Source organism: Cygnus olor, chromosome 6 (genome assembly GCF_009769625.2).
Source record: "Cygnus olor isolate bCygOlo1 chromosome 6, bCygOlo1.pri.v2, whole genome shotgun sequence".
Lineage (NCBI taxonomy): Eukaryota > Metazoa > Chordata > Aves > Anseriformes > Anatidae > Cygnus > Cygnus olor.
In genome coordinates, this window is record NC_049174.1 from 1,576,872 (window position 1) to 1,591,824 (window position 14,953).

Below are 14,953 nucleotides of genomic sequence, written 5' to 3' on the forward strand. Positions count from 1 at the left end.
TTTGCTAGAAGTCTGTTGCTTTTCCTCAGTCTTAGGAGCTATGAGTCAAGTGCACGTACTGAGTGGCATGACACTTTTCTGGATGTTAAAGTAGCTTTGCTTTTTGGTAATGTGAAATGGAACCAACATTGTCTGTTTTCTGGAACTGTGTGACCACTTTCAAAGTGATTTAAAGAAGGAACTTGAATTATGCATCTTTATGTGAGTCTGACTTTAAAACGCACTTGTGTGTATTTCACAATGGAGACATAAGTGAGAAGAAAATAGCAAAACATACATTTGAAAAGCACGTTTTCAAAATTGACTGCTAATACATTTAACCAAAGCTCAAATTTTTCAGCTACAGAGGATTTTTTTTTTCTTTAAGGAATAACTTGTCTGAACAAAAACTTTCCTTATACATTTTACAGAAATGTATGTAATTTTGCAAAACTTTCACTGGGGAAGAGGGTCCTAAACCAAAGTATGAGGCTTTATAGAACCTCTGAGGTAGAATCAATTTCTGTTCAGAAAAAAACACAATGTATGTGATTCAAGAGTGGAAGATGCAGGCTCAGATCTCTGCTCTCATTAACAAAGAATTTGAATTTCTACATCTCAGTAAGCGACGTGTTGGCTGGTACTGGATAGTATCTCTCACTCTTGTTTGGAGCTGTCCTGCTTCATACAAATATTTGCTGGGTGAGAATCTGCTGTATGGCACTGTATGGCATTGATATGGCACTCACATGACTTAATATGAAGTGATTTAGTGTTAAGTGGAAGAGCTGCAACAAAAGATTAGGGTCTGGAGGTCTGCTTGAATTTTGTGGTTTAGATATACTTAAGGGTTTGAACTTTGTTCCCCTAAATGCCAGGTAAGTTCTGTCTGCCTGGTGGTGATTGTTCTGATAGGGTACTGGATATTTAAGCGTTGTGCTGAAAAAGGTGCATGCAATGACTAATAAATTTCTTCAGACTCAATCTATTTAAACTCTTGCAAAACTTCTATGTACTTATGTTAACTTCACCCATAATCTGTGCACATGAGCGAAATTGATGTAAACACTGGTTAGATGGATTTTTAATGTCTGATTTCTGGAAAAACATATCAGGCTATGTTAAGGAAGTATATTGGTTTTAATATGATCAAGTTAAAATAATTGGATCATTTATCTTTACAAATATGGAGAGAACTTAGAGTTGCTCGTCTCCCATGAGGATACGGTTGTACCATTTCCCTTTTGAATTACACAATCAAAAAAAATCTGAGATTTAAAAAAGTGCTTCCCCGGTATAAAATGGTATAGAGGTTAATTTTAATACTGTTTTCTATTTAATTGGAAGCAACTGATGACAGTCTTCGATCTTGAGCTTGGTACTTGCTGGAAAAAAAACTTTATTCAAAAGAAGCTGCAGCTGTTATGTTTTCCCTGGGAACAGACAATTATCTATTGCAATTGATCAGGAAAGATAAGATTCAAAATGACATCCTAGACAACATATTTTTATTCAGTTCTGAAAGTGACATTAAAAGTTGTTACTAATTGATGTTTTGCCATTTTACAGTTAGTATTAATAGCACCTAACTATGGTGCTCTGAAGAAGTTAGTTAACAGTGCTGGAAGTATATGTGCTGGAATGTGGAAGTAGCCATACTAAAGTAGTAAAACCCTCAGTGCAAAGTCACTTTAATGTCAATGATGGTTAGATCAAACCTTTGACACAACTACCAGTGGTGCACACAGATGGTTGTGCCTGGAGGTGAAGGTGCATGTTGCTTTGTGCAGAATCACATTCTTGTTCTTTTTCGGGTTTAAAATAGCACCTGTCATTACAGTATCTGGTTTCTAGTATCTGGTTTGAAGTAGATTCTGACATCTTCCTTTTAAAAATGTAACTTAAATTTTTTATGCGTGATGAAAGTATTATCTCCTTTTCTGCCTAATACCAATTCTAAATTAGAGATGTGCCATGAAGCTATTTTTTCAGAGATGAACTTTAGAATATATTATAGTCTATAAAGACAATTACGTAAACTATCCTGTGTCAGTAACTGGCAAGTTTGAGTAAAAAAAAAATAATAAAAAAATAGAGGAAGCAAAAAACCCTACACCATATTCTCCCATATAATCCTTCATTATAACCACAAAATAAAATCAAGCAGTAAATCCTCTTATGTCTGTAAATGTCCTTACTGTACAAATAAAATAAATTTGTGAGAACTAAATGTTATTAATCTTCACATGGAGCTGGGGGAGAGAAGACAGTTGATAATAGCAGTCTTGTAGTGCTCTTAGCTTGTAACAATAGAACTGAATAATTGACATGTTTTATCTTGCTTTGTCTGCATCTTACTCCCAAAGCATCAAGTTCCTGAATGTGAAGAAGACTTCCCAAGATAATTACATGCAGCATTAAATAGTGCTGTTATGGAAAGTACCAGGGTAGTACTGGGAATTTCCAAAGGGCAAAAAGAGAGTAAGGGTATCCTTACTTTTTAAAAAGTTAGAACCTAACCAGAGAGGACAGTGCCCACCGCTTTGGATTGCAGCATCTGAACAATTCTGCCAGTGCTGACATCTGCTTAAAATCTGCAGCCAATTAAGGCGTAGAAATGTAATCAGCTAAAAGACATAATATTAATGGCACAACAAATGAGACATGAGATGTGCTGTACTTTCTCCAGTCAGCCACAACCATGACCTGATAGTAAAGCACCCATACTTGTATGTCTTGAGAGAAGTGCATCGGCCAACTTGCAGCAGGCAGGTATTGCACCGCAGCAGGCTCACTGGAGTTGTTCTGCAGGGTCTGGGGATTTAAATTGCCAGGACTGTCAGGGAAAATGGTTTTGAGTGTTAAATTCACTTTCTTTAATAACAGATGCAACTGTGGGTAGTTTCTTACAAGCGTGCCCTAAGCTGGAGGCATTATGAGCCCTAAGGATCACTTTATGTGCTCTTATAACAAGTATAGGAAATTTATTGTGAATGTGTTCTTGGAAACACTGGTGAAGCTGGAGGATTTGCCAGGTAACTTGCACGTGATGTGATGTGTATCCATCAGATGACTTAGTTTTAATTGTGAGCTGTGCCTGACAAGACATATTGAAAATTATTAGTCGTGTCCATAATCTTCATGTGTTTGCTCTCCCTTATAATAGGCTGCCCAGGGAAGTGGTTGAGTCACCATCCCTGAAGGTCTTTAAAAGACATTTAGATGTTGAGCTTAGTGATATGGTTTAGTGGAGGACTTGTTAGTGTTAGGTCAGAGGTCGGACTAGGTGATCTTGGAGGTCTCTTCCAACCTAGATGATTCTGTGATTCTGTGATCTTTTCTCACGCTGTCAGGCTATGTATGTGGGAGCTACTAAGTCTACTATCAAGCTTCTGTTTGTGCTTGACTTTATGATGGAGACACGCAGCCTTGTGAGTAATAAGCTCATTAAGCTTAGTCTGCATCAGTCTAAGCTGCTTTAACTCTAAGCCATTGATATGCCTTTTGTGAGGGGCTCTCCAATCCTGCAATTTGTTCCTCTACGGCCTTAATTTTGTCAATTTTTTTTTTCTTTTTCTTTTCTTCGTTTTTCATCTACTCAAAGGGCAGTCATCTGCCTTGTTCCAGAGAGGGAATTATTAAGTTTTTGATCCTGGAATTTCAACAGATGATGATCAATGTAATTACAAGTGATTAAATTAGTCTTCTGTGCTGACCTTATAGACTCAGAATAAAGGCCAGTATGGAACAGACAGGGAAACAGGCTTAGTGCTTGGGTTTGGTTGGATTTTTTTTTAAGTTTGTTTACTTACTGGAGAAAATCAGACTTAAAATTATTACCTCTTTAGAGCATGTTTGTGATAACTGAGAATTCATGACCGTGTGTTCAGAGTTACTGCTTCATCCCATTTCCATCTAAAATATAAGAGAAGAACAGTGTTTTAAACTGCATGTGGTTCCATGTGAAAATACCAAATGTGTTTCCCTAACCTTGCCCCAAATCTACTGCAAAAGTGGTGTGGGACATTTTTTTTCTTCCTTAGCTGTAAGATTGTGTTAAAATTAGTATTACCTGTTAAAAATTGCACCCAGTTGCTTATGAGCAGTATTTGCATTAACACACTTTTCTTTCCTATTCCTGACATACCACTAGGCTCAAAATATACAAATAAACAAAATTACTGCTTAAATTTCTGTTTTGTTCCTCTCCCCTCCCAATTCCGATTAATGTCCTTGTTTAATGTGAGATTTGTGATACTTTGGATCAATTTATTTTTGATGTAGGTCTGGTAAGGACTGACTTGTTACACCAAAAGTTTAGGTATGTATGAGTTCATTATATACCATCATCTTGCAGCGTAGGGTTGATAATTTCTGTGCCAACTATAGGCTTTTGTTGGTCTCTTTAGAGTTTTCCATGCATACTGTAGAATCGTCCAGATTGGCACCAGAACTCCCGGTCCCCTTTTTCAGTCTTTTAGTTAATTCTTTACCCTATTAAAAAAACACTGTGAAAACCTGACTTGTAACCTTAGAAACATTACAAGTCACTTGTAGTTACCTGTCATGCTTTTCTTTGCTTTTTACAGTTTCTGGCTACTACTTTTTTTGTTGTTGTTGTAAAACATTAGTTTTCAGTTACAAAGGATTTTGGAGGCTAGCTGTTTGAGTACTTATCAATAAAATGTCTTGCACGCCAGCAGTGCTACTAAAAGGTGTTGAATTCCCAATATTTTGTCAATATTGTGTGTCGTTTTCTTTGCAACCTCAGCTAGGTAAGTTGCCAGGGTTTGTATGCTGTTGTAGCATGTGGTGTTGGTCAGAGTAAATCCATAGTTCCACCTTATGATTGGGCAGAAATGTTCTATTTGTAAGCCTTGAGATGCTTTGGGATCCCTTTACATGAAGAGAATCAGAAAAATGTGTTGCATTTTATTAGATGTTAACCCTTTTAGGAGTTCAAGGTGTTCAAATGTGTTGCGTTTTGGAAGTCTGTCATTGTAGAAGCAGGTTCTACTTTGATAAATTATAAAAATGATTGTGAAATGACTAACAGCTCAGATATAATTGTTCCCAGCCCTAATTATGTGTCAGAATTATCCAGACCACCATGTATCAGAAATGGCCTGCATGTGCATTAAATGTGTACTCATGCAACATCCCTTTTTCCAACACAAATTGTCTTAGGGCTCTACTCCACAAATTCTTCCTTTTGCCTGTTCTGTTCTCACACAAGCAGTCCCTATGATTTCAGGGAAACTCATTAATCAGGATGAGGATGTTCATGACAAGCTTTCAAATTAGTTTTATAACTTGACCCCGTAGGGAAAACAGACTTGAGAATACATAACGGAAATGCTGTCACATATTTATTTCTCACTGTCCTTCAATATTCACTGCAGACATCTGAGAAAAAAAAGTTTATCTTTGTCTACTGATTTATAGTTCATAAGACCTTATCCTAAGTTTTGCAAAGATGTTTTAAGACTTTTTTTTTCCTATTTTCAGCTTCTGGAAAAAACCAACAATATGTTTGAGGAATCAGATTCTGCAGCTACGAAAAGTCCTTTACATTTAGCTGTAAGTATGAGATGTGTAACATGTTTGATCATCATCTCCTAGAATAACTCCTTAACCTCTGTCTTTGAAGCAGGTTTAATCATAGACTTGATATTGAAACAGCTGTAAAGAGATGTGTAGGCCTAGATGTAACAAAACCAGTTTCTGGGCTGGAATTGTTAATTAGGTTTCTGGCAGTTGAGGCTCTTTGCTTTTATTGACTGTAATACTCAGGTAGACTGTAGAAGAAGAAACAGAAACTGTAAAGAAATTAAATGCCAAGTCACAACTTTTATTTATAACTAGTTTATCAATTTGAAGCTGGAGCTTGAGCCCATGGCTTTGACGATGGAATGGGATACTCTTGATAATCCTGGAGACATGCAGAGTGTAAAAACTGTCTGGTGCACAGCCAGGTGTGATAACACATGCTTAAACCCCAGAAGTGCCCAGGGAGTATGCAGTGGTCACTGTGCTGACAAAAGGGGATCCAGCACCTGTGGGTCAGAGATCGCAATAGCTCCCTTTTCCCAAGAGCCTGAGATTCAAGATTCATCAGCCCTCTTCCCAGAGTCGTCCTGCACAGAATCACAGAATAGTGTAGGTCAGCTGGGACCTCTGAAAATCATCTACTCCGTGGTCAGAGCAGGTTCAGTTAGAGGTGGTTTTCTCAAGGGCCATGCCCCATCACATTTTGAAAATCTTCAAGCACAAACAGTTCATGGCTTCTGCAGGCAATCTTTTCCAGTGCTTGACCATCCCCACAATAAAAATGTTTTTTCTTGCATTTAAATGGTATTTTCAGTGTTTAAATTTGTGCCCATTGCCTCTTGTCCTGTCACTGGGCACCACTGAGAAGAATTTGTTTCTGTCTTTTTTGCTCCCCCCCTCGAGTCTTTATACACATCACTAAGACCTTTCTGAACCTTTTCTCTTTGAAGCTGAACAGTCCCAGCTCTCTCAGCCTGTCCTCACAGGTCTTACACAAACTGGCATTTCACTGAATATCCAACCTCACCATGAAGCTGCTGTGTAGAAAATAGGATCAAATTTTAGTTCTATAGTGATCATATCTCTGTTTCCCAGTCAGTCATAACAGCTCCAACCTGGCATTTGAATTATCCACACATAATCTGAGGGAACTAGAGCTGGAACAGTTTGGTTAAAAGGACCGAGTTTGCCACTGAACAATTCTCACCCTCAGTTCTTCTCCTCTGCAATTTGACTACTTTGGGAAGAAGATTGTCCCAAGATAAAATAGGGGTTACAACCTGTACTGTCATCAACACAAATTCCTGTGCAGGGAAAGGACTTGACCTGCAGCTGGCCAGACAGCAAAATCATTTCCTCTCTGGTCCTTCTTGGAAAGAATCCTTGCATGGAAACTGCCAGTGTCTCTCCCTGTTGTATCAGTTGCTGTTTAACAGTAGTTCATTCACCTGAGATGCCCCAAAACCACAATAAATAAAAAAAGAAAAAAGCTTACATAAAACATCACAATTTCTCACACTTTAACTGCAGGTATCCAGAAGTATCTTCGACATTTGTTTCAAGCCCTCCCATTTATTGGGGTGCCTGTGGCTATCCTTCCACAATATGTCAGTGTCTCTGAATGTCTCCACCCGGCGGTCCAGAAAGCTATGAACTTACACCAAAACACAGAGACCTGTTAAACAGCTGATATGGAGCAGTGGCCATGGCCTCTGCTTCCAGATATTTGACAATAGAATAGAAATAGTTAAGAATTAGAAACAAAGGGGTGAACTAGCAGCTAATGAAATACTGATCTGCCATTCTCTGAGGCTGTAGTGCCTGGTTAGGGTCATGGCTAAGTAAGTGACAGTGTCAGGCAAACCAAAAGGAAACAAACAAACAAATCAACTTTATCCTTTCAAGGAGAGGATGGGGGTATGCTGTCTGCTTGGCACCTTCAAGATAGGTATTCATATTGTGTGGAAGTTCAGGTTATTGCTGGTTGTTTTCTAAGTAAAACTGTAATAGAGAAGAAAATCTAACTGCATCAGAGTGTTTTCTGGGATATGAGTTCTCCGTGCCCTCACCTTCCTCTGCTTTTTCTGCCTTTGCCTTTTTACTTTTATTAAGTAGTTTTCTTGGTCTAACAGGGAAACAACTGTTTGCTTCCTACTCTGTTCTGTTCTTTTAAACTTTTGAGAATGGTCACTAGGAGCAAGCTAGTACCACCAGTACTTAACCTTGAAGTTTGGTGGCTGGTTGTTAATTTTGTGTTAGTATTGCTCTTCTGTTTTCATTAACTGCTTCAACTCTAATAACCCTAGTTCTATGTTCATGTGTAAATAAAAAGGATGTTCTGTGTGAGCCTAACAGCCAGTAGAGGAGGGCAGTCCCTACAAGGTTAAATTAAATTTAGTCTGTACTGAATTGATGAATTATTGCCTGAAATTCCTCACCTTGGGTTGTATTAGAAGGTCAGAGCAAATCAATAATCAAAATTTCGCTCCATGAAAACCAGGAATTTTTGAGTGTCGTAGCTACTTGTATCATCCACAATGTAATTTGGAAAAGTCCTTTCAAGCTGAAGAGTCATAAAGAGTCAAGAAAACTGTCATTTCTACTGTGTTTGGGAGGCCAACAAGGGCACATCTTCTTCGTGTTTTATGTGACTCTTTGAGAGGCGAGAGTTGTGTTCTTTACATGACTCATTTCATATTTCTAGGCCTATAATGGTCATCACCAAGCCTTGGAGGTACTCCTCCAGTCTCTGGTAGATCTGGATATCAAGGATGAGAAGGGACGCACTGCTTTGGACCTGGCTGCATTTAAAGGGCATGCAGAGTGCGTGGAAGCTCTCATCAGCCAGGGTGCTTCTGTCACTGTAAAAGACAACGTCACCAAAAGGACCCCACTGCATGCTTCAGGTGAGTGTGCGCTTATGTTACGCTTGTGGTATGAATCCTGTAACACATATGTGGTTAACTTTACCCACCTACTATTTCCTATGCATATTTCTTCTAAGAAGAATGAGATTTTGACGTATATTGAGGACTGCTTCTTGTTTGCCAAGGCCCAGCTTCACCTGTCTTTTCCTTGGTTTTTCTCCTCTGTCCCCATGGATCAGTCCTCCTTCACAGAATACCATATTTTTCCATGCTACTACTGCTCAGCCCTTACCTGCTTACCTCTGCTTTTCCATACCTCTCTATTACCACCTATCTTTACAATGTATGATGTTTCCTCTACAACATCTTCACTTAATGGTTCTTCAGCCAAAAAAAGCAGGGGAAGAGATAATGATTGCTTCACTGCTTCTCCTAAGGAAGAAAGGTTGCAAATACAGTTAGGCTTCTGGTGGCAATTAAATTGTCCTGTTTTCAAAACCTACAGCCTTTCGCAGTGGCAGCTCTGCAGAAATTCACCCTCTTTTAGAAGTTATTCTCCTAAACCAGCTTGTGAATTTGCTGTTGCTAGGAGTTGCTCCATTCACCATGTGTTGAGTACTACACATTGCATAATTAACTGGACACTGGAAATGTAGAATTTGCCATTTATTTAAAGGTTATTATTTAATATGTACCTGTTGGTTAAATACATGGCAGCACCAAAGGGAATATTGCTCCTCTGACTGTTTGTTGAGGAACTCAGTACAACATAGTAGTGACCTCTAGTGGGAAGTAGAATTAATAATTTATTGGACATTTTTTTAGTTAACAACGTTAATTGTCTTTCTGTGTATTTTTTCATCTTGCTTAGAATAAAATGCATGCACATCCTGTAATACCATCTTCTTCTGTGATCACGTTTGTGCAACCTGGAAGCATAAAGTCAAATTGACCTATATCAATTTTGCCTGCAGTATTGAAGAGATTTCTGCAATAAGTCTTCATAGCATACTAAAAAATGTCTTCTGCCACCTTAGACTTCGCATAAAACCGAATGCATTGCTACCCACAATAAAGTAATCATATAGAGATGTTGTGCCACAGTGCACAAATTAGAAGTTTGAGACCAGAATTCAGTGTAGGGGGACTTCAGTTGTTTGCAATAAAACCACAAAATACTAAATCCAGAGGATCCCACCCTATTAAAACTGTTGGTTTAATTAATTAAAGTCAAGAACAGTGCTGCCACAGAAGTGCAGCTGTGTTGGTCAAGAGCTTTTGTATAGCCACTTCAAACCTAGCTGGGGTCTCATGAACAAGCTGTGACTTTGTCTGGCATGTCATCACTGCTAGCAATGATTTTGCATTTATTTAAAATTTTGGTTATAGTTGCATAGATTTCTTGTCACAGCTGAACTGTGAGTATTCTGCATTACTGAAAAAGCTAAATGCTCACAAAGCCATATTCTTGTTAGCAGCTCCTACTCAAAATATGGATTTGTTGACTAGGTTTGTTAAATAGAGTTGAGTAGGTTTGTTGAACAGAAGGTGTTATTTTAAGTAGGCACGTTTCTTACCTTCATACAAATTCTGATTGTATTTTTATTTCTATTTTAGTTCCTTTTTTAATTGCCCTCATCACTGTAATGTGAGTGCCTTCCACGTAGAACCAGTAGGAAGATCAATTGTAGACTTCTCTAGTCTGTTACTTTGTTGTTGTTGTTGTTTCATAAAATAAAAAAATATATATTTCAGGGATTCGAGCAGAATTTTCTTTAAATCTTCAGTAAAACAAATAAGCTAAATTTATATTTAAAAAAAAAAAGAGAGAAAAGGCAAGAAGCAGGAAAACCCTACCCATAGGAATAATAGAGTGAAGAAATGGAGAACATGTACCCTAAGCAGAAAGGAAAATACTGCACAGGAAAATTGAGTATTTGAAGTCTTAGAAAATAAAGTTTATCACTGTCATGAATTTGGAGGCTTTTGAATGCAAACTAAGTGCATTTTGGTTAAATATCCAATCAAATACTGTTTATGACCTTGCACTCAACAGTTATGCAGAATTCTATGGCAATCCTGAAGGAGTAAAGCTTCCATCTCCAACTATTACAAAAAGCTACTTAAGTCTGACGATTTTTGTTATGCTGTTTCGTAACATTTTGTTTAGGGGTGTTTTAGCAAAGAATGATGCCACCTATCGGAAACCCTGCATGGTTCCAATGCACTATTCAACATTTTTTATTTGCAATGCAAGCATAAGAGGAAAATTGGCATATTTTGAGAAATCTGACAGAATTATTGCTGAATTAATCCTTTGAGTGACAGGATGCATTTGCATGCATAAAAATGAATACTTGCATGCATTTACTGTGCAGTGGAACAAACAAGAAGGCATATGTGCACATCCCCTTAAACGTGTGTGTCTTCATTCCTTCTGATTGCACAAGCAGAATTGCTAAACAGAGCAGTTAAGGAGACTTGAACTGGTGGGTTGGATTACAGGATTCTGCAGAGCTCTGTTCACTAAAGGGATTTGTAACTTTAGTAGAGAAATAATTCACCTAATGAAGTATTTATTTTTTTTTGTCTGTTCCCCTCAGGGAACATGCTTTCTTTGACCTCATAACATGGAGAATTTCCTTAGCCTAAATTATATGTTCCCTATATAATTTTATTACCGTCAATCTTTCCTCTGTCTGGCTTGGGGAATCCATTGGAAGTGTTTCCCTAGGGTAGCATTGTAGCTCTGTTGGCAAAGCTCACATTCCCTGCAGGGTCTGTAATGTTTAGCAATCACTGGGTCAGCTCTGAATACTTTCTGGGAGTATCTATTCTAAAACTGATTTACCAGAATCCTTTTCAGACATCAATGTGAACAAGTTAGGATTTCTCTTCCTTCTGCTGGCAGAAAGAACTGTGTTTTGTTTTTTTTTCTTTTTTCCCCACAAGTCATTGACTCATCAGCCCTGCAGGAGTGTTTACACACTATGTGTATGTCATTACTTAGTGGTAAATAACTAAAAGCGTCTTTTATTTTTTCTGGGTAAAGCAACTGAGATTATTCTTGGATGAGTGATTTAAATGCGATGATGTGCACCCATTTCTCTGCCAGGATGGTGTGACACAGGTGGTGCCCAAGGTTTCTGCCTCAGCCCACAGGGTGTGGGCAGTGTGAATGCATGACTTGCTGTAATAAGAACACAATCTCTATCTACTGAGTATAGGGATTATTGTTTTTTATTTATTTATTTATTTATTTTAAGTAAGAAATTTCTGTTCCTCCCGTGAGTGAAGCCTTTAAGCCAGCTGACACACAGATTGGTTTCCAGCATCTGGCCCTGCAAAATAGAGTACTTTGGAGCTGTTTTCCAACAGCAGTGGGTTACATTTTAAAGAGCAAACCCTGTTTTTGAGAAGTACCCATGGCTTCTAACGTTAAACTAGAAAAACTGGAATAACCCCAAGAGAATTTTTGTCTCTGGGCCTCTGCATAGCCATGTAAGGAGCTAAGATGATGGTGTGCTGTCACCTCCGTGCTGACTGAATTGAAGAATGTCTCATCACGGCTCTCTTAACTAAGGAAGATCCCAGTCAAGGCTTTGAGGGGGAAAAATAAGCAGATTGAGACAAAACAGTGTTTTGGTTAAAGAATGTCAGCAGTAGTGGTGACTTTGTATACTTCAGCTTGGACTCAATCACCTTGAGCGTGCCCAACTGCCAAAGTTCAGCTCTCACCAGCAAACAAGGCTGGTGTGAAGCTGTCAGGATTGACTTGGAGACTAGAGAGATCTTGGCCAATGCCCAGGGGACTGGGAGGACATGACTGATGGGCTTGAGTAGGAACAAGCATTTCCTGAGAAGTTTGAGTCTGAGAGAACAAGTGGAGATGCAGTACCTGCTGGCTGCATCATAGAGGCATTGCTGTAAGGCTGTGATGACACTCTCCTCACGGCTTCCCGACTGCCTGCTGTGGGGCTCAGCACAGCTGAGTCAGCCTGGAGGTCGCTGGAGTGCAAAATGTCAAAGTAACGTGGTGCTTCCTGGAATACAAAATGTGTAACATTGGTCTGTCTTTGCAGATGTTTCTTTTTTCACAACAGCACTGAACAATTTGCTTGTACAGCCTATGTAATATTAACGAGCTTTGCTGCTGTACTGCTTAATGTGGTCCAACACTGATCATAGAAAACCTTGTCTGCCTGCTTGCTCTGAGGGATTTTGAAATGCTGACCCATTTAGCAAAGATCTTTTCAGTAGTGAAACTCACAATTTCTGTTTTACTCATTTGGGATTTTTGAATGAAAGAAAAATAATCCTTGTTTTACTGAAGTCAGGGAAAAAAGAGTTCATATTTCATTGTCAGAAGTAAATTGAAAATTTTAGGAATACTAATTTATTATATCACGAAGTATTTTAATTGTTTATCAATAAATTTCTTATCCATGAACGTTCTAATGGAAAAGTATCTGAAATTAAGCCTATTTTAACTTAACACACTTTTTTTCTTCAAAGTCATTAATGGTCATACACCCTGTTTACGGTTGTTGCTAGAAGTTGCAGACAACCCTGATGTGACAGACGCCAAAGGACAGTAAGTTTTCTTTGTGATGGTTTTCTTTCAGTTCTGTGATTCAAATAGCATCTCAGATTTCATACAGAAAAAGCATTTATTTGAAATACTGTACTTCCTGTACTTCTCCTTTTAGAATTTGGCAGAAACTACAAAGTATACATTCTAAGCCATGTGGAAAAGATTATACATTAATCGTAGCCTCTGCTTCATATTTTAAACAATTCTTCATAGATGCTTAGAGCCAGATTCAATGTAAACTAACAAGCTTCTGAGATGTTTCTATAGACTTTTAGTTTCTAAAATGCTGATATTTCAGGGTTTACCTGGTATACTAAGGTGGCAAAGTGAGACTGAATTTGAGGTGAGCCCTAAATCTGAGATGTTCCTACAAAAGTTTTGTCTCATTAAATGGCAGCTATAGAGGCAATATAAAGTATGCTTTAGAAGTTGAAAGCATGAATGCTTTAAAAAACTTATTTGGGGTACCTGGAATATATCTGACTATACGTATAACTTTGAATGGTATTAGTCTTATCTAAGAATAGAAGAATAAATCGCTTTAAGGAAAAAAAAAAAAGGAAGATATGTTAGTCCAAATGTTGGCTTTAATAGAGTTTCCTCATGTTCCTTACTCCACTTTAAACAATTGTGCAGCATTTTCAAAACAAATGCTTTGAGTTGTCATCTAGGTAACTGTCGGGCATTCATTCACAACAGTTGGGTACTGTAAAGCTCACGTGTTGCTGGAGGTGACGATAATTGTAGATTGTTAAGAGAACGGACTGTCCTGAATGATGTTGCTCTGTAAACTGCTTGCAAATGAATCATACTAGTTGGCTGATAACATTTTAAGAATAATTTCATACAAAATATTTTCACCTGGGTATTATATAGAAGAGTACAGTGAAAGGAATAAATTTCTGAGTAGGAATGGAGAGAAATGCAGGGCTTCCTGACTTCTCTAGTCCAGTAAGTTAGCAGTGCCAAGTAGCATGTCATTTTATAGCTGTGACTGTTCTGTTTGTTTGTTTTTCTTCTAGAACCCCCCTAATGCTTGCAGTGGCATATGGGCACATTGATGCTGTTTCCTTATTACTTGAAAAAGAAGCATCTGTAGATGCAGCTGATCTCGTGGGATGCACAGCTTTACATCGAGGGGTGACTTAGTTTTAATAATTCTAACTATTTGTTTTACTGTGAATACAATTCATTTATAAATACAGGGATATTGAATATGTAGGGGATATGGTTAGTGATTGAAAACATGACTAAAAACAGTCAATGAGGTAAAAATCAGGACAAATCTGCTCAGCTTTTGACTTTATTTCACATTCACTTTAATTAGATAAAGTATTGATTAGATTGATTTTTCTCTTGGCTCTAGACACTCTACTATAGCAATCATTATTGTTATAAGCACTTTATGAATTTTGAAAATAATTTATTTAAAAGAACTGCCCAGCAGTTGCTATCCTTTTTCTTGGGGAGGATGTTGTAAATAAGTAAGCCTTAAGTATTGATCTGGAGGCAGTGAAATTCAAGGCAGATCTAACCTTTTTTAGGAGATACCTTCTTACCCAATGTGCAGTTGATGCAAGAGATCATGTTTATCACGTTTATTCAGAACTCCGTAATAACTGTAGTGAGCAATTCAGCTTAGAGTCCAACACCTGTCTGTAACAAAGCTATGATAAAACATTTTTGTTCTGTGTTAACAGCAGTGTATGAACATGACCAAGATACTAAAGCTAATCTATGTATGACATGGAGGTCACTGGTAATACCTGGCCAGCTGTTAAAACACCTTTTCATGTTTCTGATAATATTGTTCCTTTTTTTCCCTCAACTCTCCTCTCACATTTGTACATGGTTTTGAGAAGCCAGACTCAGGTTTTCTGCACCTCAACCTTTGCTTATCTGTTTCATTAATCTTAAACTCCTCCTTGGTTTTGAGCCTTTAGTGGGGTTTCTTCCACAAACT

General features: G+C 38.0%; 1 protein-coding gene across 12 annotated transcripts in view; it reads left to right on the forward strand.

Moving 5' to 3' along the window:
• ANKRD44 (ankyrin repeat domain 44) overlaps positions 1 to 14,953 on the forward strand; it is a 133,853-nt gene that overhangs the window by 104,453 nt on the left and 14,447 nt on the right. For all 12 annotated transcript variants that reach the window (XM_040562690.1, XM_040562691.1, XM_040562685.1 and 9 more), the window contains 4 exons: positions 5,488 to 5,559; positions 8,234 to 8,435; positions 12,912 to 12,990; positions 14,013 to 14,130. In XM_040562690.1, the coding sequence (XP_040418624.1) occupies positions 5,488 to 5,559; positions 8,234 to 8,435; positions 12,912 to 12,990; positions 14,013 to 14,130 (471 nt within the window). The remainder of the gene's footprint in view (positions 1 to 5,487; positions 5,560 to 8,233; positions 8,436 to 12,911; positions 12,991 to 14,012; positions 14,131 to 14,953) is intronic.